Source organism: Salvia hispanica, chromosome 3 (assembly GCF_029641045.1).
Source record: "Salvia hispanica isolate PSC_SH4W2 chromosome 3, Shi_PSC_v1, whole genome shotgun sequence".
NCBI classification, from domain to species: Eukaryota; Viridiplantae; Streptophyta; class Magnoliopsida; order Lamiales; family Lamiaceae; genus Salvia; species Salvia hispanica.
In genome coordinates this window covers 36725983-36753967 of record NC_142694.1, presented here as the reverse complement: position 1 = coordinate 36753967, position 27985 = coordinate 36725983, and the positions used below count along the sequence as shown (strand labels likewise).

The following is a 27985-nucleotide window of genomic DNA, read 5'->3' as shown; positions in this document are numbered from 1 at the left end:
TTGGGCTCGGTTTCAGCCATTCCCCATTTCAACCAAACAATGGAAAGGCTTATCATTCTGGATGGGCTGAACCAAACACCATACAATTCTATCCACCCACTCCAGAAAGCCCATTAACCATGAACCCATGTTACATATTTTTGCAGCTATCAGACGCCCCCTTAGTAGCCAACTTCGTCACTTTCATAGTTTTCATGCAAAGAAGACACTCAAAGTCAACGAAATGGCGAAAGAAAGCAAAGAAGATGAAGATCATAAACTATCACATTTTTTTTCGCACATATGCATAAGTCATTAATTTGGAGATGAATAAAGAAAAAAAAGACAGAGGAAAAGTCAGCGGGAGATTGAAATTTGTGTTTTATTATTATTTTTCTTTATTTTGCTATTCTTACTATGGTAAAATTAAGGTTGTTTACAAATAAGTTTTTCCATGACTTACGGATTTTTTTATTTTTCTAATGTTCATACGTGTATGTTTTTTATTTGTTTTGTAGTTCATCATCTTTTATTTTTGGAGTAATATCATTGTCCTCGTTATATTTCTTAGTTGTATATTATATATTTTATATCAGTAGAATATTAATAGTATTTTAGTATTAAGTATGTACTTTGTTTTAAACGGTGATTTTTTTTTAGACCTATAAGCATCGTAAGTAACAAATATTTTCTTATCGATTTAATTTAAAATTTATTTAATTTTATATTTTATAATTATTTAACATTTTAGCATATATTATTATATTTTTTATATTTTAAACTTATGTAATAATATTATTTTTTATTTTATTTAGTTATTCACGATATCTAACCAACATAACGAAAACATTGCGTGTCGCGCATAGCGCGAGCGGCTAACACTAGTTATCCATAATACGCAAACGAGTGTTTATCCCTACATTTATTGTAAATATCTACTTGAACTCGCAACATAAAAACATTTAGCTCCGCCATTAGATGAATGCAATCAATAAATTACTAAACGTTGATGATTTTGTTATAATGAAAACTGATAACTTTGAAATAAAATATTTTATAATACAATCAGATTGGCCAGATTAACATCCCTAACATTATCCGTCCCTAACATTATCCGTAATACACAAGCGAGTGTTTATACCTACATTTATTGTAAATATCTACTTGAACTCGCAGCTCCGCCATTAGATGAATGCAATCAATAAATTACTAAAAGTTGATGAATTTGTTATAATGAAAACTGATAACTTTGAAATAAAATATTTTATAATACAATCAGATAGGCCAGATTAACATCCCTAGCATTATCCGTATATGCAAGCAAGTGTTTATCCCTACATTTATTGTAAATATCTACTCGAACTCGCAACATAAAAACATTTAGTTCCGCCATTAGATGAATGCAATTAATAAATTATTAAAAGTTGATGATTTTGTTATAATGAAAACTGATAACTTTGAAATAAAATATTTTATAATACAATCAGATTGACCAGATTAACTTCCCTAACATTATCCGTCCATAACATTATCCGTAATATGCAAGCGAGTGTTTATCCTTACATTTATTGTAAATATCTACTTGAACTCGCAACATAAAATCATTTAGCTCCGCCATTAGATGAATGCAATCAATAAATTACTAAAAGTTGATGATTTTGGTATAATGAAAACTGATAACATTGAAATAAAATATTTTATAATACAAATTTAGGTATTTCGAATATAAATATTAATAGAATTTATTTCTTAAAAAAAAGAAGATAGAATTTTAAAAATATTTTAAAATTAAAATTTAGGTATTCCGAATTATTACTATAATTAAGATATAATTTATTTCTTAAAAAAAAGATAGAATTTAAAAATATTTTATAATACAAATTTAGGTATTCTGAATATAAATATTACTATAATTAAGATTGATATTCATCCGACTGCACCAATCCGATTAGAATACTTTCAAGAAAACCCTAATTTCCAGCTTACCACAAATTCATTTGTGACGTACAACCTCATAAATCTCCCCCGCCAAGCCCTAGGGTTTCTCATCGCGATTATCAAAAAACTTCGAATCGGTATTGACTATCACTGCGCATCCAATTTTCGAAAGATGGATGCTCAGAGGGCTTTGCTTGATGAACTCATGGGCTCAGGTTAGCTGTTGGCTCTAAAGCCCTAATTTTTAAATATTTTTTTCGCTTTTCGTGTTCGTTCGAAATTGTCTATCGAATTTAGCTGTGTTAAGCTTTTTTTTTTGCAATTTGAGCTTGTGGTTCGGTTATCAGATTGAAAGGTTTTGGGGCTTGTGGTTGTCAGATTTCGCCAACCAGATTGCAATTTGAGTGTGAACTCTAAATTTAGAATTGAAAGGTTTTGGGGCTATTGGTTATCAGATTTCGGTCAAAGCCTCTTGCATTTACGTTTTCAGTGTAGGCAGCTGAGCTTTTTGAATGTCGTTGTTTCCAATCTATCTCTAATTTACACCTTTTTCTTATAACTGATTGATTTCTGGGAAGCCTGGTGCTTCGGTGTTGCTGTTTTTAATGAATTGGTTTATTTAATATCTCGTTGGTCTGGCTATTAATGAAAGCATGCTTCTTAGCGCTAACTGTTGTTACGTTTACTGTAGCACGTAATTTGACCGAAGAAGAGAGAAAAGGGCACCGGGAAATAAAGTGGGATGATAAGGAAGTGTGTGGTTGCTACATGGTCCGGTTCTGTCCTCATGATTTGTTTGTCAACACTCGGAGCGACTTAGGTAACATAATCCTTTCTTCCCGAAGCTTTCTTATATGATATAGTTTCTAAACTTGATATTCTATACTATAAAAACTGTGTTATTGGGCACTTGTAATATTCCTTACGGATGGTGTATATCCTGTTTTTTTGCATCAGGGGTTTGCCAGAAAATTCATGACCCGAAGTTAAAGGAAAGGTATTAGGTCTTCACTGAGCTTGAATACTTTTTTGATTGGTTTTAGACCTAGGCTGTATACATACTATATTTTGTGCTCTCTAGACTTGCTGTCTATTTTTGTGGTTACTTTATATACTTCAATGGATCTAGTCTCACATTCATTTCATTTGTATCGGTTTCCTTCTAAAAATGCCTGAAGTGAAGCCAACTAACCTTTTTTGAGCATCAAACATTTCTTTTCTAAGTAATTGCACTACAAAATGACAGTGATCAAGAAGCTTTGCATTTATTGTTTAAGTTCCCTTTTGTTTTGTAACTATGGTTGTAGACTAGATATTTTAACTTCATATTGTCGTGTAGTCATCGAAAGTAATTGAGCACAGTAACTGGAATTGCTGTTACGGTGACCATTATGCATGACTGCTTGAGTGATAGGGTAATGAGGTTTGTTACAAATGGTCTAAATAGAAAAGAGTGGTAGAAATTACAGCAAGGACAATGAGGAGGAGAAATAAATCCCCAACTAAGGGCATATAGCGGACATCACTTATGCTTTTCTTTTTTCATGTAGCTTTGAGATGTCTCCTAGGCATGATCCATTTGTTCCGAAGTTTGAAGCTGATCTCGCTCAATACTGTGAAAGGCTGGCAAGTTTTCATCATTACTATGAAGTTCAATATCTGAATTATTGTGATTGCTTAATCTGAGCCTCCACCAACACCTTTTGTCATGTCTCAGGTTTCTGATTTAGACCGGAGAGTGAGGCGTGGCCGTGAACGCCTTGCACAAGATGTTGAAGTCCAGCCTCCTCCACCTATTTCTGCTGAAAAGGCAGAGCAGTTGTCTGTTCTGGAAGAGAAGATAAAGAACCTGCTGGAACAAGTTGAGTCTCTTGGTGAAGAAGGGAAGGTGGATGAAGCTGAGGCACTTATGAGAAAGGTTTTTTAGTTTGTTCACTGAGTGATGATGTTTCTTTTTTTTACGTTTTTAATTTATTTCATTAGTATTCCTGTCTAAGAATATGTGTGATTGACATTGATCACCATGATTTGAAGGTGGAATTGCTGCATATCGAGAAGACTGCCTTAACTCAGCAACCACAGGATAAATTATTGATGGCTGCACAAGAAAAAAAAATGGCACTATGTGAAATATGTGGTTCTTTTCTAGTCGCAAATGATGCTGCAGAGAGAACTCAGTCACATGTTACTGGAAAGCAACACGTAGGCTATGGTATGGTTCGGGACTTTCTGGCTGAGTATAAGGTAATATATTGCATGTCATACTTTTCATCTGGAGAGTATTCTCTAAAAAGTTACACTCGGTGATCATGTTCTGCACCCGTTGTTTTACTATTAAATACCCTTTGATTTTCTTGTTATTTCTAGGAAGCCAAGGAGAAAGCAAAAGAAGAAGAAAGACTGGCTAGGGAGAGAGAAGCTGAAGAACGAAGGAAGCTGCAGGATAAAGAACACGAGGTTAAACGCAGAAGAAGTGGCTCATCTGATAGGGACAGGCCTCGTCACCGGGATTATGACAGGGAAAGGGACCGATATCGTGAACGTGATAGATATAATGGAAGGAATGGTAGAGGAAGCAGAGAGGTGGGAAGAGGGTCAGATAGGAGGAACATTAGCTCAAGTAATGGAAGAGAAGGGAGTAGGGATAGATATCGAGAACATGAAAGGAGCAGATCTCGTTCTCCTGCCAAACATGGTCGCAGGAGGTCATCCAGGAGTCCAGGCCGTCCATATTAGAGAATTGTGTAGAAATATATCTGGATTATGAAGAGGTAGATGCTTTCATAAACCACCATGTTTAACGTATGTGATTTGAGAGTCTAAGTTTGTTATCATTATGAGTGATTGTTTTCTGTTCTCACAGCTCTTTTTGAGACTATACCATCTCCTATCACATAATTTCAGGAGAAAGATGAGGTAGGCATTTCATTGCCATAATGCTAATCATTCAAGTTTTGTTTTGACTGTTTCATGCTTTACAAGTGATATTGCTCCAGGCTGCGGTTTTATTATCCCCCTTTTGTTCTCTATAGTAACTCAGGGCAAGCAATGTCATTTCTTACTTGTGATTGTGCTAACTTGGCAATTGAGTGCATCTGCGAATAAGATCTCATTTAGATGTAGCTGTTGCACTTGCATGATGCTCTGGAACTGCTGGGGTAAATCTCTTGTCTGATTTGTTTTTCATTTATATCGAATTGGACTTTGTTAGTTAATATATGCAGATCTTGTCCATACACAGTGTAAACACAAACTAGCAAGTTCTAGGAACAATCACAGACAAAATTTTACTGCTAGTAGTGCAATTTGGATAAAATAGTGATCTAGGAATGGAACATAGTCCTTCATTAGTGTACACAGCGCATCTTTGGTTTGTTTGAATTCCTTGAAGCTATATCCAGGTAATGAGCAACGGAGCACGCACCAGTTTTTGATAATTCTAGTAAACAAATCTCCACCCTGGCTAAGTCCATTATTTCAGGATTATGCAACGATGTTGAGGACTGCATTGAATTACATATCATAGCTTTTGTTGCCTTATCATTCGACCTTGCTGCTCGTGCAATGTTTTGCTTCCAATGGCAGAATATGTGATGGAATGGATGTATCTTAGGTTCAATGTTTTCTTTGTGAATTAGTTATGACTATCCCTTGGCTATATTTGGCTGTTATCCCTTGTATTTGCCATGTATATCCAAGACACAGCCATTTAGCTACGTGGAATAAATTAGTTCAAAATGTTTTACTGTGAAAGTTTGCTCAATTAAGAGGCTTCTGATTTACCCTTACCAAAGGAATGATGTTTTCCATATTAATATCGACCAAGTAACAAACTAGTGTAGTGGTATGTATTCTTGTGGAAGTATGGACTATTTATAATCTAAAAGACTGTTTGTAAAGCTGGTATGTATTCTATGAATATAGTGTAGACACTGATAGTAATTGATGTGCTTATTATGGAAAATAATAATTTGACGTTGTGAATTATTATAGGGAATTATGGCTGTAATATTTATAAAATTATATGAAAATGGGGTCCTTTTATAATGCTTATAAACATCATAATTCAAAACTAAGACTAAATCTACACCTTTAGATTTTGAAATGAGCGGATGAGATTAAAGCTCACAAATTTCAATCGATAGTAGACAAAATATTAACCAAAGGTTAATATCGTCATTATATTATCATATGATAATTTTTGTGGGTTTTTTTATATCAACATAGTGTATTATATATATCAACAGTGTGACATGAGGATTTCAACATTGCACGTATTTTGGATAAATACACATCTCTAGATATAGAAGATTTGAAATAGAAATATAAGACTCGATTTTTTCTAGTGTTGTCTTGGATCCACAATTAAACCTATGGATCCTTGCGATTGGTATATTCTTAATATATCATGTAGTTTCTCTGAATCAAGCGAAGTATCATAAATCTTTCGACCCATCCTGTATATTTTACGAAAAAATTCTTTATAGGGAGAGAACAAACATTTCTTTTTTTGTTCGATGCAAAGAGACCGAAGAATAAAAAGGGATTTCATCATATTTATAGTGAAGTACAATTAAATACGATATTTTACATATACTATATTATAAAAAAATTGCATTTGTTGATAAAATTCTGAACATGTACGAAAATTGAAACATAAATTATCAAATTTCATCAACCAAACATCGTCAGAACATATGCAATTGAGAATTCGTTAGAATCCTTATAAAATTATATTTAATTTGATACTATATTTTTTGTGAAAAAATAATTTAAATCCAGAGTAAATTTAAAGTTTTGAGATGATTTTGATGAGAGAGAATTGACATTAATACCTTTTAAATTAATTTACTAATTATTTAAATTTAAAAAATAATACACTTGGCATTATTTTAAGCATTGGATCTCTTAATCTGCTGGCTAAGAGTTAGTTTCAATTTTGGATTGCTAATTAATTAGCAATTTATAATCCTATGAAAATGTTGGCAAAAAATAGTTTGGATGGTAATTTCTTATTATTATTGGGTGGCTAATTTTAATTACTAATTTGTTTTAAAAACTCATTTAAGCTCAATTGGCATCCATACCGGCGAAAAAACACAACTGTGATAATTTTCTAGCGTCGATCATTAGGAGTGGGGTTTAAAATTTTGAACTGCAAGTTGAAACGAACCAAATTGTACTCCTATTTTTTCCCCTTGGTTTGATTTATAGTTTGGAAAATATGATTTGGGTTTTTTAAAAACCTACTCCGTATGATTTAATTTTTAAGGTTTGATTTTATAAAATCAAAACAAATCGTAAAACTTTTACACAAAAAAAATTAATTAATTTGACATATATTATATTGATTGCACCAGATTTCAAACTTCCATGAAATATTTGGTATGAATCTTTCCCATGTACCAAAAATTTACTTTTTATCTTTTCTAATTTGGAAATAACCGTTCATGCACCAAAAAATATTTCGCACTAACCATGCCAAATTAATTGCCAATTACTAAAAATTTATCTTGTTCTTTAATAATTTTGAAATAATAGTTCATACACCATAATTCCATACTAAAAACTAATGTAGAAAATACTTCCTTTATATTATTCTGTTGTACTTTACTTTCTCTGCAATTTAACTATTTATTATTATTTTCTCCACATAAGTGTCATCTAATGTGGGACAAAAGGAAACTGTGTCATCTAATGTGGGATTTCTCTGCAATTTAACTATTTATTATTATTTTCTCCACATAAGTGTCATCTAATGTGGGACAAAAGGAAACTGTGTCATCTAATGTGGGACAATGTGGGACGAAGGGAGTAGTAATTAACTCAGACTGATTCATGTTGACAATACACACCCGAGTGTAAGAACAAAACATGAACAATAGCACAATAAAGTTTCATTAAACTAGTCAAAATCTTCAATCACAGTTCAAAAACAATAATATCACCTGCACCAAAACGTATTAATACAACTTAATTTGATTTTAATGCGTTTTACAATTTAGTTTCACAAATCAAACCATATTTTACGATTTTGTTTTACTTGGTTTAAAAAATTCATCAAACCATGATGGTGCAAATTTAAGTAATTTAGAAATGGTTCTGCATTGCTGCAAATTTAAGTAATTTAATCACTAAGACATCCTACGAGGTTAGCAACGTTACAACAACAACAACAATGATGCTGACAAAAACAGTTAAATAGTAAGACATCCGTCCCTGCTGATGTGATGCTACAACTATTCCTTGTTCCGTGAGGATCTGTCTTTTCGATGCCCGCCAAGAATACGAGAAATTTGAAGACCTCTACTGAACGCTTGGTTGAACAACATCCGAGTTTGAAACTCAGACACGAATGGGAACCATGCGAGAAATGCTACTGGTGTAAACAGTAGCAGTCCCATCAAGATCTCATAACCACGTGCAAGTGTTCGGACCGAACCCCAAAATCCGGCTCTCTGAACAACCGGCTTGCATGCTTGTGCAATCTATTGAGTGAGTTGACATGTTTAGATTATGAACCAACACATTTGAATTAATAAAGAGAGTTCTTTGCAACAAAACTATTAAAATAGAAGTAAGTTGATAACTAACCAGAAGTAAACCCCAACCAGTAGGCAGGAAGGCAAGTATGCAGACTACAATGTCTCTTGGTGTCATGTGAGGGATGACGATCAATATAACCAGGATAGAGATGAACGTTACGAAAATTAAACCTTTGATAAGCCGAAAAGCAAGTTGGAAATTTGCACTGAACTTTCTCCTCCCAACCGAAACTGTCTGAAAAGTATAAGCAAGAGAAATATTAAAAAAAAAAAAAAGTGCAACTTCTCCTCCACCCAATAAGCCCAGGTTTCAAGTAATCATGGAGGTAAGTGTGAAAAAGTTATTTATTCTCTTTAAATTAGAAAATAATACTAGACAAAAAAGTGATATTTAAATCTCAATTAAAACAACTTCAACATTTTTAATTTGCTTCTTCAATTTGATTTCTATATCCAGGTGGTTGATAACATTTTCAAGCAAGTAATATTTCTCATAACATAAACAAAAACTAGAATACAATGCATCACTTGAATACAACTGAGAAATCTGAACAGAAATTAATCAATTTTTCTGTCACCTAGGAGTATTAAATTTCACCAATAAAATGGCACCAAACCACAAACTACACTTTCTAGGATATTAATTGAAATCAATCCTCGTATTGTGCATCCTTAAATATGCAAACCCTATCTCTTCATTAAAGTTAAAGAGTGACGAAAAAGAAAAATCACTGCGAAGGATTCAGAAATAGGGAGAAAGTAACCTCACCTTCATGACAAAAAGGATCAGAAAGATCACTAGCCATGATATGCCATATACCTGTAATACACGCACCGCTGTGAATCAAAGAAGTAGTAGAACTCCAGAAGAATTTACTATAATGGAATAAACAAAAACTAGCAAAGCATAGAAGACTTTCATGTAAAAAACATACCAGAATACTTTTAGTATGCCTGGTGATGTGCAAGTGATAAACAAGCCCATATTGATAAATGAAAAATCTTGAGGCCAATATGATCTCAGCAATGATGCCCAGTTTCCCTGAATGACGAAGATGGTCCTGTTCTTCCTCCCACCATGATTCCCAACTTTTTTCAGGTGGAACACCGATACCTCCTTGGTTACTAGTCCACTTGTTCCAATCAGTCCAATCATCAACAATCTTTTGCCACTCAAAACCAGAAGGGTTGAAAAGGAAGGGAGCAAATAGCCAGGTGCCAACCATAAACCACATTGATACAGTAATCAATATATATGCAACAGTGCCCCTATAGGATTGCCCAAAGATTTGATAAACAAGGAGCAATATCATTAACTCAAGTCCCTTAACAAAGTGGCTACGAGAGTATAGCCGATAGTTATCAGCAAATTTCGCATGGAACACCACAAACCCACGACCAGTTGGCCTATATTTTGCACCTCCATGAAGTAATGTCCTCCCATAATAATGTGTCTTTGTTCCCAGTGAAAATGTGAAAAACACAGGTGCAAGCTGCAATTGCATCAGTATAAATTCGCTTAATGCAGTTCGAAACCCTTTCTCCAGTCCAATTTCCATCATCATAGGTAGAGCCATCAGAAAACCGATTTGAACAAATGACTGAGAGGCAAGTGCGATTTCAAGAGGCTTATTTTGTCGAATTCCTGGTAGACTACTGAGCCCTTTCTCAAGGCCACTAAGAACAAGATAAAGGCGACCATACAGGAAGATGTACACAGTGAGCACCGTAATCTGCCAGAAGAACACAGGATGGTCAACAGATTCTATAAAAAAGTACTCCCTCCGTCCCAAGGAAGATGACCCCTTTCTTGGACGGCACGGGATTTTATGCAACTTTATTTTGTGTGTTGAGAGGAGAGAGTAAAGTAAGAGAGAGAGAATAAAGTAGAGATAAAAGTGTTTCCATTTTAAGTAATGGGTCATCTTAGTTGGGACAAACTAAAAAGGAAAGTGAGTCATCTTCAATGGGACGGAGGGAGTAGTACTCAAAATAACTGTAAGATCTAAAGCTTATTTCACATACCAAGGTACTGAAGTAGAAACCGATTGTGGTGAAATAGCATGACAACATTCGGAAGAAGTCAAAACGATGGCCAAGCCTATATAAATCACGACTTAATGTTTGTTCACCATTTCCATTTGCAATCTTCGCCTCAAACAGAGATATTTGGTTAAGTCCTACATCCCTTCCTTTACCCACTTGTATGTATTCATGATGGGTCACATTTCCTTCACGAAGGGTAGAATTGAAACCTGCACAAGAAGTAAATCATTTACCATCCTACCAAAGAAAGTTCAAGAGTAGCACTATCATTTTGGCCATACCAGCAAATATGTCCTCACTCAGGTTGATGACCTTGGAGGCTTTGCTCACTCCACCTCTTGTGAGGTGAAATAGTCGATCAAAAACATCTGGATGACCATAATGAAAACGAACCCTTCAAAAAGACACAAGATTTATATTATATCAACTTTGATTGATGACAGATAAGAAAAGGAGTCAAATCCAGAAGGTGGCATAAGAAAAATATACACAGGAAAAATCATAAAATAAGCAAAAGGTATATCAGATTATAGGCAAAGGATGGCCAATGGACAATATTGGAACAAGTTTACTGGTACGATTACTTGCAAATATAACCAGTAGCAAAGGCTAGATATGCTACGAGTCATCACTGAAAATCTTTTAAGTGAACTGTTGAAGATAAAAAAAAAATGAATGAGCGGGGATGATGAAGAAACAGTAGAACATACTTTAATTATGAAACCTACATCCATAATTGTGGAAATATTATCCAAGGAAAAACAAGTGTAACGTCATGACCAGCACTAAGTGCCATATTTACTCCAAAAGCAATGTTATATGCATGAATACTGAGCGTGCGGGGAGGATGAAGAAACAGTAGAACTTACTTTAAAGGATTGGCCAACAATCTCTGACCGATGGTAACAAAACTTGTCTCTTGATTTGACATAAACCAAGCAAGGGAGGAAACACTGCATCACATGGCAAGAGAAAATTCAGTCATCAAACAAGAGTATCTATACTTTTTCCTTAAGAAAATGCTAACTATGACGAATGCTGACCTTCCAGTAAAGATATGTTCCCTCAAACCAAGAATTGATGGATGCCTCACATCATGTCGCTTAAGAAATTCTTGAAGCAGGTTTCTCATTTTCAGAGCTTCTTCCATATAGTTATCCTAAATGGGATATTTATTTTCAGGACATAAAGAATGAATCTCAAATCCAAATAAGCATGAGAATACTTTACCTGATTCATATCAATTGCCTGTAACCCTTCTCCACGTGTAAAAATGATGGCATGATTCTGATTTTCAGGTTTTCCTTCCCCCATGATGGCAGGTCCTGGAAGCTTTATACGATAGATTACCTGCACAGGACTTCCTATATGTTATACAGCATACACGAATTACAATCATTGCACATGCAAATCTGAATCAGCAACAGCCAAGAAGGTTAAGGAAATTGATGTCTGTTTTTGATGAATGACTAGTATTTGGCCAACTACTTGTGTGAACTTTGACAAGCAAATCACTTGCTGCAAATTATATAGAATCGCAGACAGCCTGCTGAGGAGACAGCCTGCTGAGGAGAAGAGGACCCCCTTCATAAGTAGCTTCAATAATATGATTCAACAACATATATTCCACCAAACTAAACCACCTTTATATCTCTACTAACATACTGAATACATTTGTTTTACCTGGTCCAGGTTCTGGCCTGGCTCTGAAGAGTTTGACTTTGGCAGAGCAGCCTTCACAAGGGTGGAGTAATACACCTTATCATTCACCTTCTTGGACCTGTCTTTACTTGGCTCTTCAACTTCATCTATATATGCTACTCGAAGAGATGGGTATCTGTTCAATGCAATCTATGTAGGTGAGAATTGCTCTAAGGAAACCGCTAACAACAACAACTACAGGTCTATAATTCTTACGTCGTCATAAGTCTCAATATATCCTGTGCTCGAGGATCGCCAGATCGTTTCTGAATACCATACAGCTGACAAGATACAACATAAGTGAACTTCATATCTGAAACTGCTTGACACTGAGTCCAAAGTGACCTCTCTCCTTTTAATTGATCCTCATTCAACTCAACAGCCTTGTATCCTTCCATTAAATCTGTTGAAATTGCACAAAATTATTGTGTCCGCTAAAATTGGTAATCAAATATCAAATGGCTTGAAATGTTAAAATTAGGCATTGTCCTCATTCAAAGAATCAGGTGCACAAGATAAAGTACCATCATCCTTGGCCATATCAAGGAAGGCTTGAAGCTCAAGTGCTTTGCGGTAGTACATCATTCCTCTTACTGTCACAAATTAGGGCAAGGTGTCAGCACAAAAAGTCAACTTGATCTTGAAAAAAGGATGGGAAGAATAACCTGCTCAAAGGCATTTCAAGCAAACTACCAGCTAAAGAAATCATATGCGCAAACCAGTTTTGCATATAAAATCAAGCTGTGATCAACTAGTTAATAATTCCCTAAAACCACCCAATCATAGCTATGACATGTACTCAAGTGTGTATTACTTAAGCTATTCAACAGTTTAACTTGATTGGTGAAAGATCCATGGGTTGCTTGGGATAGTATAGTATTCCACTTATTAGCAGGTCCATTTAAGACCAGATAATTAAGCACCGTAACAGATTCTACTCAGGATGGATTCTTTTATCCAAGGTGGAGTTGACATGACACAAGGTCAGAGAATCCAGTCATTGGTATGCTGCAATTCAGGCACCGAAGAACCACTTACCTGCAACCCCCAAAAGTGGAGATGGAAATAATATGAAAACAAAAATGAGAGACTACGAACCACAGACTTCGTAGAATTCTACTTGATCATACCAGTTCTTGTTAACGTTTGACCCCTATAAGATGCCCAAAGGCGTAGTTGTTCTTCTAATTCATCAGATCCTCTAAGTTCTTCCTCACTGAGACACTTCACACGCTCCAGAAAATTGTCCCATTCATCTGCATGATTTAGTAGCAAGGTTAGTAGAGAATGAGAAAATATGCCGTACAAGGAAGCACACCTAAAGCACAAACCTGGGTAAATTTTCTGCAGGTAAAAGAGAATGGAAACACCATCTTCATTTGGCACTTCTAGCTCAGGCAAAGAGAAGAGAACTTCCTCTGTGTAATAAGGAGTCAAAACCCTAAATAGAAAATAACTACGTTAAATCACAAACATAAAGGCAAAACATGATAACTTAGATACAAGGGATTAGGACCTAGGACCATCAAAGGCACACCTTTTGTGAAGCTAACAATGATCAAAGACTTGTTTAGTCATGATAACAGTGATGACTCAAATCAGAGAGAAAAACACAAGAGACAGAAATAGATTTCTTAGATGCATAATTGAATATCTATTCTGATACAGTACTATATAATTCCCAAGTTCGAGAAGAGAGTACTCTTTGAATACCTAGTTTATAGATTTCCCTCATATCACACTTGGGAATTTTGCGTAAACTAAACTTTACTAAAAATTGGTATACCGTATACCTAGTGCCACACACCAGTACAGAACATTACAGTTTGAAACAGAAGTAACTCAATTCATAACAGACTGTTTTTTGTTTCAGATGACTTATTTTTGTAGGTTTCATAGTGTCAAGTCTACCCATAATTGGTTTACCCTTATTGTGTATCCCCATGCTGAGCACCTTAAAGCAACATCAGGTGCAAAAAAATTGATCTGTGAATATAAAAATAATTCACATTTTCAATTTACTTATTACCAATTTCCAAAGTGCCATAATGGTTATGATGATGGTTAGAAGGTGAAAATGATCTGAGGCCAGTGAAGCTTATAAATTTCAGATATAGAGCATGTATGGAACCTGCAAGGGCAATTTGTGCCACAAATATAAATTGTATAAAAATCGACCAGGCACAGGACTCACGAGAAAGAAAGCATATTGCGGATTTTAGGAGCTGAAGGCATGTCCATAAACAAAGAGTTGGAGAAGAAGGAAATGCGTCTTCTAGCTTCCAGGTTCGATGGTACATCCATAGCTGATTCCTTTACCGTCAGCAACAAAAATAATCTTTTGATCTGTGCCAATGAAATATCTGAGCTGTCGAACAAGTATAGATGTACAGAAAGATCTAGCTGTATTGATAATGACATTTGATTTCTATTAATAGTACCTTCTCTTTCCAAGCTTCTGAGTCGGGAGTTGGAAACTTGATGGCTCCGGTGGAGGCAAATAATTGATATTGTTGGTCAAGAGGAACCATTCCTTCATGTCCTGATCCACCGTGAATTGAATCTAACAAGCTACAAAAAACACCCAAAATAAGAAGACTCCATGGAGAACTCAAAAGATGACATGGAGACCAATTGGCACCAGAAGATAGTTACTTGGATATGTGATCTTCCATCATTATATCACGGGTAACTACTTCAAGCATATCCTGGAAAAGAATGACTACTTGATCCCTATCCTCCTGCTTATTGTCTAGCTGTGAAAGCGACCAAATCCAATCTAGGTTACAAATTTGCAGAACCAACAGCAACAACAGTCTACAATTCTAAAGACATAAATTAAAAAAATAAAGAAAAGAACACTGCAATTAAAAAGGTACCAACCAAGTATTTTACAAGCCTAACAAAGAGATCATAAAGACTGGGAAGAGCACTCAGCCTGTAATCTGTTAATAGATCATCCTCTGATATATGCTTGTCAACTTCAGAAAAGATGTACTCAATGACCCTGGAAAAACATTAAAAATATCAAGAAACTAAATTAATTATGGCAGTGTCAGGATGTAAGTTGCTGAAAACTTACTCTTTTTCTCGATTTCCACGAACTAAGGTTTTAATGATGTTTCGGAAAGAAGCATAGCACTCACAGACAGCAGAATACATGTAATCATCAGACTTTATCCGTTTTTTCAGTTCACTATCTTTTCCATTACTATCTTTGGCCATATCCACTGCTATAGGAATCTGTATCATGAACATTATCAGTCAGATAAAAGTTGTAATAATACAACCACCAATCATTTATATTGCTTTGATATCCACACCAAATGATTATACTCAAACTTCAGATTCAGACTCAATAATGTAATGTTAATAAAGTAATAAACAAAAGGTGATTTAACTGTAAGCTTAAGTATTTTAGTATGTTCCTTAATGTAGCTAGTAAAGACCAATATTTCTCCTAATTTGATGACATAAATGTCAAACAGAAACAAAAATTGGGATTTCATGTTATATTTTATATATTTTCTGTAAACTACTCTTTTTCCAAATAAGAAGAAGATAGAAGAGGATGATTTCTAGAAGATGACTAATAAAAAGATACTGTATAAATTAAGGTCTCCTCATCAGATGGTAAAAGCCAAGTTGAAATAGTGCAAGACAACCTTGCTGGCAAGCAAAAATGGGGGCCACTGTATCAGCTCCAAATCACGATCAGCCCAATATGGTACAAGCAGCAGATCCATTTCCCTGAAATGGAAGCAAGTTGATAGATCATTCAAAAAAAAGCTATGTGCAGAATGGCATGATAAATAAAGAAGTATATAAACCAATGTCTTGTTTAGCAACAATCAGAGAGAAGATGGCACCTATCACTTATAAGATCTTCCTCTCTGAAACTTGTTATTATTTTGTTCCACAACTGAGCAAACCTTGCAGCTTCTTTTTCTTTACTGGATGGGATCTGGTATAGTGACATTCATATGGTAGTCCAAATCAATATCAATAAAGTAGAATGACAAGGGGGATTAAAATCCACATTTAGCCACTAAAGAAATACAATACCACTTCAAATTTGCGGGAAAATGTAGCCTTCAGTCCCTTCTTTTTCACAATCTCACTTTTATCCTCAGGAATTAAGCATGCATTAAAAGCACCTGGCAACGATTGGAACCGTGATCTAAGCATTCCCAACGTCCGAATCTGATTAAAAAAGAGAGGACGGATTAAACCCAAAAGAGAACCATCAGTTATATATTCAAACTTATAAATTCATGTTGAACAAACGTTTATTGGGGGAATTGCATCATTTTCTCAGCGTCTTATCAGGCAGAACCAAAATCTAGTGAAAATATTCATTATTGAGTAAACCAACTACTAAACACAGCTCAATATTTGCAGCACTAACATAATGACATGTGCTTATCTTTCAGCTTATTGAGCGCATATGTACAGAAATATAAACAAAAAGGTCTAGAAAAGTGTTTAATCAAGGCTATATCAATTTCCTTTGAGAGAAGTCTTTCTACCAAGGGGTGGGATCATCTATGCATATTTTCCCTTATAGATATCCAGATTCAGAATTCTTGAATTTTTTCACATAATAAAATAATTTTTTAACTAGCTGAATAGTGAATACTGCTCAAAACAATTGGAAAATATAACTTTTAGTTATCAGCATCTGTATCAGAAAATTAGAAAAAGATTTCAGCTGACCTCTCCAAGACGACGGAATGCACCATATATGCCCCCAAACAGTGTGGAGAATATAGCATACCAGATCTGTGCGTCCATGAAATATACCTAAAAAGAACAAATTCCTCAAATTATATCAGAAAGAGTAGATAATTCACAGTTCCAACACCCTCCCCCCCCAAAAAAATGAAGATAAGCATCAAAGTGGAAACTTAAAGTATAATGCCTCATCCATACAAGGATAACTGGAGCCCAGATTGCAATCACGACACCAATATTCATCTTAGCTGCAAATACAACAAGGTTAAGAGAAAAAAAAGAAAAAAAGTCAGGTGACTGAAAATATACACACAAAATAAAAAGTGGCATTTGTCTATGTGTGCTTTTAGCAGTTCATTTCCAGATAACAGCCACATTGACTACCTTGAGGAAAAAACTCATGCCACTGGTAAGCTGACACATGAGCACTCATGATAGTTCTTGTTGGACCAACTAAAGGCTTTATCTGCATCAGAAAGGTTCAGGCAGCTTAATCAGAACATATTGTAACCGGGGCTAGACAAATTTTGTTGAAGAGGCAAAAGGGATCAAAATCTATCGGGGGGTGGGCACCCATGCTAAGTAATAAAATCATCAATACAGGTACAAAGGAACTTCTGGAAAACTTAGACCCTCAAGCCTTGATGAGTTGCCATCCTTAGGTACAAGATAACAGTTGCTGTTAACTGAGCTAAAATGAATAAGATAATACGTTTTCAATGTCCTAAAGGTGAATATCCCATCTTTTTCTCAGTAATACATGCTTAAACCTAATCACAAAGGCGTACACTCTAATAGAGCATAAGAAGACTGAAATATGTATATCAACATACAATAAAGCTGACCCCACAGGGAGCAGTAACAGTTTCGATGAGAATCACACATACTTCAAAAATTAGTATGAAGACTAAGAGATGGCAAATGTTGGCACCTCGATATAGAAACTGAAAGCTAACTTTGTAATGGTAAGGAGCACCCAGAATAATGTATACCTGAGAATGGAAAAGTATATAATTTATTACATGAGCTCACGCTATAGAATACAAAAAGATCTCATCCTTGATGCTTACTTGAAGAGAGAAAAGGCACTTTCATGCATTCCCCTGCCAACATAGAGCCGAGGCTGCAGCACATAAACATAAACAAAAGTTGCTACCTGAACTTTTTTAATGAACAATACCATGAGAATATAATGTATTTCAAAGCACACCTGGGACCACCACATCATTAGCATCACAATCCTATAATTGGACCTCTCAAGGAACCGACGAACGAAGGGGAAAAGGAACAGAAAGGCAGCAAGCAAATTTGGTGATAAGTAGATAACAACAGCCAAGATGAACAATGAATGAGCACTTGAGCTACTTCCAATCCAACTTCTGATTGTTTGAGCAAACCCAGGAGCATTCTTCCATGAATAAGCATAGGTAACAGGCAGGATAACCACCCAAGCAGCAGCAGACACAACCTTTAGAATGTATCTTAACTTGACATGGAAGGACATGCTCTGTCTAGCTTTCCAACTCAGAATTACATCAAGGATAGCTGCAGCAGTTATGCAGTTAGATATCACAATGAAGAGGCAAATGGAAGTTTTATTCACAAACCAATAACATAATAATAGATGAAGAGTGTATCTTGGTCACAACAGTATATATTCCTAATAGTAGTTTTCATCCTTGAATATTACCAATGGTACACTGTCATGCATATGTGCGTAAACTAAAATTTCCAGGGTAATCGTTTACTAGACACCCAAGAGTCAAATAAAAGGACCAGGAAAATTACAAAAAAAAGATGATATATCTGTCCACTGATATCTATTACAGAGAAGCATTAAAATATAATATTGACACATAATCAGCTTTCAGGAAAATCACCCAAGCATCATGAATATTTTAAGAGTTACAAACAGATACTATGGAAAGAACTTCAAATACAAATAAGTCAATTTACCTTGTCCAAGTTTCAATATTGCAGCAGTTATAAAGATGCTCAGTACTTTCTTGAAAACATCATCTTCAAAAATTGCACTAGGTTGTCCTGAGCCATTCCAAGCAATAATGATCATAGCCTAATCAAGGACAGCGGATTTGAATGTCAATACTAAAATATGGTATGAATAATCAAAACAAAAAAAGTCTAAGAAGACCGCAAAGAACACACCTGTAAGCTCAGGATGAAGAAACTCCACATTCTGTCAAAGCTTCTAAAGATATGCCAATATGAACGAGCCTCAACAAAATTTACTTTCCCCACCCACCTATCTCTAGTAGGTTTTGTTTCCTGAATTTATAGAAAATCGCATTCAGATATGTTAAAGGACAATCTCATTGAACTTTGAAGATTTTCTATGAAATAATCAAATAGGTAAGTTACTCAATTGGTCATATAATAACACAGTCGGACTCCAGAAATAACTACTAATTTAAAGAAAAGGGTGATGTGAAGCTCAAAAGACTTGTTACAGCATTTTGTGTATCTTGCTACATAGCAAATAGATGAAGTTCAAAGAGCAAAAATTGTGAATTTAGAATGCGGTGCATGCCTGGAGCTAGTGCAAATAATAACAGTTACGCGCGCTAGTCCAATTTATAATAATAATAAATAATAGTTAAAACCCAACTAACCCAGTTATAAATTTTAGAATGCTGTGAGTTCCTATAAAGACGTGGAATTTTCAAATCACAATTTCATAAGACTTTCTTTGATTGGATGAAGCCAAATAAAAGTATATTCTTCACCTTAGATTCTTAAAACCAAGTTGTTCCATATTGATCATGCCAGGAACATGTTAAGGATAAATGTATTTATTTCATGCTTACTCCATTTGAATCACTCTGGAACTGATCCACTGGCTTGCAGAAAAAATCAGCATCAGCACGCATGGGCCAACCCAACCGAAAGCAATCTACAGACCTATATTTTTCGGAAAACAGTTAGTACATGAGTGGTAAAAACTAAGGGTAGTGAAATCCCAACTATTTTTGGACCACCACTTATATCCTGAATTATCAGAATGTTTTTTAACTCCAAAAGGTCGGTGTGGCTCACCAGATTGCCACAGCGTTTTTAACAAAATATATCAAAATTATCATGGAAAAAATGACATTGTTTGTGCATTATAAGAGCGTACATCAATACTGATCTACTTTTACTTCTGAAAAAAGGTGTAATCACCAGAACTGATCTGTTCTAACAAGTCCAACTTCTGAACAGTCCAGTTATAACCAGTTTTGGCTTCAGAACAGATCAATTCTGGCAATCCAATTTCATAAGGTACAAAGGCACCATTTTTGTCACAAGTTTTTTTAATAAAATTGTTAATTACTCTGTAGCAGTAAGGCATACCACGTCAACTTTACGGAGCCAAAAGATGGACAAGGGCAATATTGATGTATAATCGGTAGTTCATGGTTGAAAAACATTTCTGGTGGTTCAGGATAAGATTGATGATGTATGTTTAAAGGGATATGTACCCTAAACTTAGTGTGTAACATTCCTTTTATCATACTAGGAGATATCATATTACCAAAAGTACTCATTTAAATCATCATAATTTCTCCACTGAGAGTGCTTGGATTTTCCTTTCTTGCTTCTTGAAGCTTCCTGAACATAGAAACGATAAAATTAAGAAAAGAAAAGCATAAGCAAATTAGCATGCGGAATGAATGGAAGATAGTAGTGTATACCCGAGCAATCACATCATAAATTGGGGTGACAACTTTTTTTAGGAAGGCCTCGTCTTCTCCTCCGTAAGCAGGCTTCACATTCTCGCCCGTCATCGGACTTACATTACCAGCAAGCATACCATAAAGTTCAAAAGCCATCTACAAAGTTAAAATTCCAAAAGGATTACTAGGAGAATGTGAGAGAATAATATATTCTCTCAGACATAGAGAACACAAGGAAACTCCTGAAATTCAGATAAAGTAACATAAGAATACAAAATAATATATATATATATATACACACACACACAACTAGAGGCGAGAACAGTGAAAAATTGCCCACTCTATCTTATTATAAAACCAGAAAAAGGTAAATGATATTGCTGATGCACTACTATGATAAGAGGTTCCTTAATTTCATGATCAGCATGATATGCCAATCGTCAATTACATTTCAGTTACGTGTCCATTTGCAAGGAAGGTTCAATCTAGAAACATATGAACAAAATTTCATGAGACACAAAGGTAAAATCACTTTTTATGTAAGCAAAAATCATTTCTGTGGAAACACTGCACAATAGGACCTAGAAATTGAGCAAATCATAATACACGACTTCTTATAGTTTGTGGTGAGCAAGGTTACACTCACGTCTATGCTTAGTGCCACAGCCATCTACTTAAGAATCAAAATTCACTTGTTCATATAAAAACTGCATGGTCCTACATCTTATAAGTAGGATGGAATTTCCGAAATGCCCCCAACTAACAATGAAAAGATACCCAAGGAATGGTAAAATTGAGGCCAACTCATTCATCGATTAACTAATTGAAGTAAATATCCAAAAGCATACATGATGATAGATGTAGCACAGGCACTCTGGCATGAATCTCAAATTGGCAGCTTCTCCCCATATAAGAAGATATAGTCCCATATACAACAATTTGCGCTGTTGCACTTCTTGTTGTATAGTAGGTAGCCTGCAATTGATAAAACCAAGACTACTCAGAGAAAAAATAATTATAAGATTGAGATATATCATGGTAGATTGAAAATTTTCCCTATAGTGAAACCAATACTAGTTTTAAACATCCACTGGTAAAGAAACGCAATATAAGCTCCACTGGCATAAATGAGAACACATAACATATGATTGAACATTGGAGAAAGTGAGGCAGGATATTTTATCAGAATGACAGTTCTCACTGAGAAACTTACCACAGGCTACTTTTGCGATCTAAATACTTGCACCATTTCTTGTAATTCTTGAAAAGCTTCTTCATCACTTCATCTAGAGCACGCTCATCCAACTAAAACCACAAACTAGTGTAAGAGCTACTAGAGCAAAAGACAATGATATAGGACTAACTCATGTCTGCCATCACCAATCAAGCTCAAGCGACACCTTTATCCTTAAGTACCAAATAATGTTTGTAGGGTGAAACCTAATTTTTCAGTATCTTGAAAGTTGACACATTTGAGAAATTGATTGGGGCAAAAGAAAAAAGAAAAAAAAAAAAAAAAACAGATCTTTTAACACCCTCCACTCATTTATGGTAGATGCATGAATCATTGGGTGATCAATTATGCAATTGACACGCTCGTAGTGGATAACTTGTGTACATGGGAACTGGTTTGTAGTAAATTATTTAATAGTTTATTTCATTTTTTTTATTAGAGTCATGATTCACATATTCTCTGTATTAAATAGGCCTATGACATGCATGGGCCTTGAAGCTGTTTTGCTTTGAGTTAAATAGTTTGAGAGTTAGATTTTATCATTGTAGAACTTATTAGCTTGAGAGCTAATTTCTAGTTCTTCCATTAGTTTTCTGTGTGATAACCTCAACTCACATCAATACTCAAGGTAAAATGAAGTGATATGCCACATTGTCACTTTTTCAAAAGGATAGATGCATTAGCTAATGAATTATATTGAGGAAACAATAATGCCAAATGCCAAATTCAGTAGAATCAGTACTATTGTTTTACAAGGTTTCATTTGATAACTACTTGGTACTACATGCTTTAGCTTTTTCAAAACATAGCTTTTTTATATGCTAATCACTGGTCAAAGATATTGGCTATCCAAGGGATCTAGGATAAAAGAGACACAGGGAAAGAACTCTATATCATGCATCAAAGTTCTGACAGGGAGGCCAAACCTTCGGTTGTTGATCAGGCTTTGGAAACTGCCGTATGTGTACGTTTGCAAGTAGTAAAATCAAATGCTCCCTTTGATTTGCCACATTATCTTTCTGCAAATTAACAGTCAACAGTAATGTAAATATATTGGGTATTCAAGCTGTTACAATCTCAACTTTCATGATTTAATATAAGTATAACTATCTAGAGAAAAATCAAATTTATCATTTGTAGTGGAATATATATCAACATAATTATATACTATGATTTACTTGGATTTAATATTTTTATGATTATAGTATCCTAATTGCATTGTAGGACTTTATTTAGTCATGGAATGATTTTCCTGTTAAATCCATCATATTTACTTTATTTAGATATAATATACTAGAATAATACAATAATGAGATATCACCTGAAAACCAAACATTGCTTGAAGCCAGTCAAGGACATCTTCATCCTTTTTCTTTTTGTAATCCTTAGGCCAAAGAAGACCTCTGGTATTTCGAAGTGCATGTACGGCAGCTTGAATCTGAATAGTGTAATTGTTAAAAATCATTAAAAATCAGACTGGAAACTAATGGGAACTAGCCTATTTCAAAGTTGACCTCTGGATATTTCATGATAGCCTGATTCGCACTGTCAGGATCAAGAGGTAGAATATTGTAAGGGACATATATTTCTGTCTTCTCTGCAACTTTATCATGAGTCTCCAATATCTGTGCAATAGAAAATCAAACAATTAATTGCTTATGCTACAGGAGAGCATGATTCATATATTACTGTCCATTTTTTCAAAACCAATATATATTCTGCCTATGGTTGTTAAGAAAAGGAAAAATCTGAGAAAAACGGAAACAAATGGAATCAAAGAAAATGAATAGCAGTATAGACCTCACGATCAACTTCCACAGATTGTGTCTGGTTTACTGCTTTCAAAACCTCAAAGAGAACATTGGCTGTTTGGTATGCTTTTGTAAGCTGTGCACTGTGCATTGTCAAAGTAAAGAACAAAGATCAGTGATCATTAACAAATTTACTGATGAATCTTATATTCGCAATGCATCCTCCATGAGGGAAACAGGATCGGTGATCAATAAAACTTACCGATCAGCTTTGTCAGCAGCATTTTGCAAAGCTTGGATATACTTTTTGTAGTAATGCTGATAAAAACTTTGCATTTCACGTGCATCACTTTTTTTAACTCGTCCTATCAATGTTGGATCGTTTTCCTGCATGTACAAGCAGCATCAATTCAATAGTATAGAGACATGTTAAATGTGAACCAAAATTGAAAACAATCAAAATATCAATATTTTATCAACATAAACAATATAATGAACAGAGTACAGCAAACTCTCATAAAAATCTGAAGATGCTTTGTCAAAACTGTCCATTAATCATGAACTAGTTGCAAGGTGACAACCATCACGATTAACATACACCAACAAGAGGTGAAAATTATTTTAAAGTGTATTTCATTTACTATGTTACTTGGGCTGGTTTTCATTGGAAAAAGTTCCATGCACAAGCAAGCATTGCCATACATCGTGAAAAGGTCTCATGCTTACCCTTTCGAGACGTTGTAGAAGAGCAGTTTTGAATTGCCGAACACCTCGTCCGCTTGAAGTAGGATCCAACCTGTGAGCCTTTTCAAAAGCATAAAACCTACCTGCATTGTTCAACCATTGGTTATGGGGAAAGCAACAAACGGAAAATCAAGTAAATAAGCAATAGACACAAGAATGGGTTTCATAAAATTCTCCAGAGATACTTGCACTAAATTTATTAACTCATTAAACCTTGATAGAAAAGTATAAATAATAAAGATGTATTATACATATAGGTATATACACCGGCAGAGAAAGAGATCATAAGTATTGAGATTGCCCTTCTGAGGCTCAAATGTTTAATAAAAAAAACATCTCTTAGTAGTGGGTACTTTGAGAATGACTTAGCAATTGGAAAGAAAAAAAAAAAAAAAAAAATTCACTTCCACGAGGGTTTACTATATATATAAAAAAACAAGTTTTGACGAAAGTGATGTTCTTCAACACATGGTTAATGAAATCCCCCGCTTTTTTCTTTTCGGTAGCTACAGAAAACTACACAGCTAGGATTTGTTCACAACTTCTCCGGATCACCAACATATCGAGAAAGAAATCTCCATGAGAACGTCAAGCAGCCACAATATATCAAACATCAAAACCTCATTTCTCAAAGCACCAGTCCTAACCTAATCACTGTAAATAACAGAAACCGCACTTTGCATCTCTATTCTCATACAACATAATGAAAACACGACCACATTACACAATTACAGATATAAACATTGCGTTGCTAGGCTTACAGAGGTAGGCGACACGCGGGTTGCTAGGCTCCACTTCATTGGCAACTCGAAGAATGGGAGCAATTTCAACCAGAGACGACGGCACTACTTCACTGTCAAACACAGACTCCCCGAGATTCCCCACCGTCTGAGTGCGCGTAATCCGCCGCTGCAGCTGTGGATTCTGCTGCGACGACCCTCCCCTGGCTGACATTTTCACTCTGTATCCTCCTCCTCCTCCTCAAGCAAATATCCGAACAACCATATACTCCTGAAAAAAGTAAAAAAACAAAATTAAAACACATCTTACCATAGAATCTTCAAACTCAACGAAAATCAATAATAATGCGGAATATCTAACCAAAACCACGAGACCTGTTTCACTCAAAAAAGCAGAAACCAGAAAATAAATGCATGTCCAACTCAGTGACTATTTCTGAGCATAAATTTAAATTAGCATTATATCTCTAAATATCCGCCTAACAACAAAAATTCAAAAATTAAAAAAAAAATGCAGGAATGAGAATGTCAGAGAATCGCAAATAGTTTTTAAAAATATTGATTATTTTTTACGGAACAACAACATACCAACCCCTGCGTGTTACGCAACAAATAAACAATGCATATGAAGCAGCGACATTGATTGCAAGTTCAGAAAACGAAAGTAAAATTATAATACTCCTATTTTCTAGAAACACGTAGAATTTTATTTTTTCGAATTGTTTTTTTTTTTTGAATTGATTTTGGCTTGGGTTTCTTACTTGTGGAGTTGCAGAGGGGCTGAGAAAAGCAAAATGAGGGAGAGAGATTGGAATGCAGAACCCTATGAGAGAGGAAAAGGAAGCGTGAGGGGCGGTGGTGCTGTGCTTTTAAGCTACTAGTGAGTGAGAAAGGGAAAGAAGAGAGAGAGAGAGAGAGAGGGAATATGCAGGCTTGCAGAAAGTGAATTGAAATTTTTGGGCTTGTGCGTGTGTGTGTGACTGTGTGAGAGAGAGAACAAATTTGGCAAATGGATTCAACTCATTTCTTATTTCTTAGTTTCCAAATTACGTTCACCAAAAATGATCTTGAAAATAAATAATTCTCTTTGAATTTAGAAAATATAGTTTTATCAGGTAAGTTGAGAAAAAAAAGTTGAAGAAAGTAAGATTCTTTTTTGTTTCTTGTTAATTGAGTTTCAGCACATGATTTTATAAAGTGGGGTTTCATAAATTAGTTTTGAGAAAAAAACAAAATTGAAGATAAAATAGAATAAAAGTTGTAAAGTAAAAGTAAAAAAATTTAAATAAAAGATGGATTTTTTTTCATGAATTAAAATGATTCACTTATATTTAGACATTCCAACAAATTATAATAATTTAATAAGGAACGAATGTGCAAATTTAAAATGTAAAAGAGCGATAGAAATAAAATATTATTAGTAAAAAATGGACCGAATTCATTAAGTTTTTTATAAATTGATATAGATAATTTTGGCGAGCAAACTAAAATAAACCGGTGTACTATAGTACTAGTCGCTCAGTCAACAAAGATACATCATAAAATCAACATTGTTTTGTGAAAATAATTGATGAAGCATTGAAGAATAATGAAATTGTTAAGGCCCATTAGACAAGAAAAAATGTATAGATGTTTTATAATTGTTAAATTGTTGTTATCAAACCAATTTAACTTTGGGAATTATTCAGATGAAGATCTCTAATTGTTGGGAAAAAATTTACATTTGTAGTTTGTAGTACAAGAAAATTAAAAAGAACTTGCTCTTTTAAAACAACAATGACATAGCATGGTGAAGCAACGAGCATATAATTCAACCAAGCTGTGAATGGTGTGTCACAAATCATAATGAAGTATCATGATAAATCATATTGATGAGTCTAACTAAATTCAATCATATCTAATATATTTATTTTTGTTCTAAAAAGGCAATATGAACAGAATCAGATGGAGTGCAATTTTAAAAGAAAAAGAATTACGATCTGATCAAAAAATCTAAATTGAATTTAATATTTGATTCTATTTTTCGCATCACGGTTATTTTGTTTGTCCATAAGGCCAACCACTTGGTGCCCTTACGAGATTGTCGTATTATTTGGTGCAGAGGACTTTAAGGTGGAGTTTGTTAATTTGTAATATGAAAATACTTTTGGTAATAATAAACAATCGATCGAAACTATAAAACATAGCACAAGATTCACTTTTTGAAATATGTTCTTTGACATGTGTGTATTAATTAATGTGGAAAAAAATCCTCTCACTAATGGCATATATGTACTCATTGTTTTGTGACCATTTATTAATTGATATTTGGTGTGTGACTTCCAAAATATAACCTAAAAATAGAAGATTAATAAAGTACATTGATATTCTTTCCAAAATCTGAAATTCCAAAAAAAAACGCCTTCCAAAATGTATCGTTTTCAGTTTTCATTTTTTGAATAACACTTGACATCCACTCATTATAAAGTTTATAACTCAACCCTCACAATTCATTATTTAAAAAAAAATCATGAACGCATAATTAACAACTCCATTTAACAGTAAAATACTAGTAAAATATAATGGACCTAAATTTCGAGTCAAAACATTATCCATTAAAAACTGTTTCGAGGCTAAATTGATTATATTACGTAGACGGATAAAACAACATATAAGCATCTTACATATATATAGGAGTACTAAAATTTTTTCTAACATTATATTGTATTCAAACTATAATTAAAGATTATAAATTTTAAAAACATGTAGTAATATACAGTTAATGCTCGATAAATCATGACTTGGTGATGCAGACCCATTATTATTTGTCATATGTGAGGCCCATAAGTTAGTTATTTAGGCCCATTGACCCATTATGTATCCTGTAAAAGTAAAAAAGAAAGGATAATTGCAAAATTTA

The 27985-nt window shown here is 34.5% G+C and overlaps 2 protein-coding genes across 9 annotated transcripts; one reads left to right on the top strand and one right to left on the bottom strand.

Moving 5' to 3' along the window:
• The first annotated feature begins 1913 nt into the window (after positions 1-1913).
• On the top strand, positions 1914-5680 carry LOC125212359 (LUC7 N terminus domain-containing protein). Of its 6 annotated transcripts, none has more exons than XR_007174654.2 (9): positions 1914-2132; positions 2609-2737; positions 2875-2914; positions 3468-3543; positions 3635-3835; positions 3952-4161; positions 4285-4688; positions 4781-4833; positions 5399-5680. XR_007174654.2 is itself a non-coding variant. In XM_048112503.2 (8 exons), exons 1-7 carry the CDS (start codon positions 2090-2092, stop codon positions 4651-4653), a joined length of 1068 nt encoding a protein of 355 aa, XP_047968460.1. In that variant the 5' UTR covers positions 1914-2089; the 3' UTR covers positions 4654-4688; positions 4781-4877. The 6 variants fall into 6 exon arrangements, 2 of the variants coding, with proteins under 2 accessions (XP_047968460.1, XP_088925323.1); XR_007174655.2 differs by having other exon boundaries at positions 5319-5680; XR_016137344.1 differs by having other exon boundaries at positions 4285-4833.
• A 2308-nt stretch (positions 5681-7988) lies between these two features.
• GSL12 (glucan synthase-like 12) lies at positions 7989-26056 on the bottom strand. Of its 3 annotated transcripts, XM_048112501.2 has the most exons (43): positions 25848-26055; positions 25108-25357; positions 24329-24429; positions 23865-23989; positions 23652-23745; positions 23366-23476; positions 23173-23289; positions 22778-22870; positions 21831-21922; positions 21466-21592; positions 20636-20773; positions 20476-20552; positions 19769-19862; positions 19110-19229; positions 18900-19017; positions 18154-18488; positions 18014-18066; positions 17875-17935; positions 17328-17409; positions 17142-17191; positions 16926-17012; positions 16275-16412; positions 16079-16173; positions 15875-15959; positions 15292-15452; positions 15093-15216; positions 14865-14965; positions 14651-14780; positions 14404-14555; positions 13541-13650; positions 13340-13465; positions 12734-12802; positions 12426-12612; positions 12192-12345; positions 11739-11858; positions 11552-11667; positions 11378-11461; positions 10790-10902; positions 10488-10717; positions 9398-10195; positions 9232-9282; positions 8512-8697; positions 7989-8405 (listed from the first exon to the last, which is right to left on the bottom strand). In XM_048112501.2, exons 2-43 carry the CDS (start codon positions 25298-25300, stop codon positions 8157-8159), a joined length of 5847 nt encoding a protein of 1948 aa, XP_047968458.1. In that variant the 5' UTR covers positions 25301-25357; positions 25848-26055; the 3' UTR covers positions 7989-8156. The 3 variants fall into 3 exon arrangements, with proteins under 3 accessions (XP_047968458.1, XP_088924686.1, XP_088924687.1); XM_089068560.1 differs by having other exon boundaries at positions 18014-18488; positions 25848-26056; XM_089068561.1 differs by lacking the exon at positions 25848-26055 and adding an exon at positions 25462-25480 and having other exon boundaries at positions 18014-18488.
• Positions 26057-27985: the final 1929 nt, after the last annotated feature.

Bases quoted from the DNA above. Each gene is read 5' to 3' on its own strand.
- LOC125212359 (XM_048112503.2), top strand. From the start codon at position 2,090: ATGGATGCTCAGAGGGCTTTGCTTGATGAACTCATGGGCTCAG. The intron at 2,133-2,608 runs GTTAGCTGTTGG...CGTTTACTGTAG, and splicing joins TGATGAACTCATGGGCTCAG to CACGTAATTTGACCGAAGAA. The intron at 2,915-3,467 runs GTATTAGGTCTT...TTTTTCATGTAG, and splicing joins GACCCGAAGTTAAAGGAAAG to CTTTGAGATGTCTCCTAGGC.
- GSL12 (XM_089068560.1), bottom strand. From the start codon at position 25,300: ATGTCAGCCAGGGGAGGGTCGTCGCAGCAGAATCCACAGCTGCAGCGG. The intron at 17,936-18,013 runs GTAAGCATCAAG...TTCCATTCTCAG, and splicing joins AGTGCCTTTTCTCTCTTCAA to GTATACATTATTCTGGGTGC. The intron at 8,698-9,231 runs GTGAGGTTACTT...TATACTTTTCAG, and splicing joins TGATCCTTTTTGTCATGAAG to ACAGTTTCGGTTGGGAGGAG.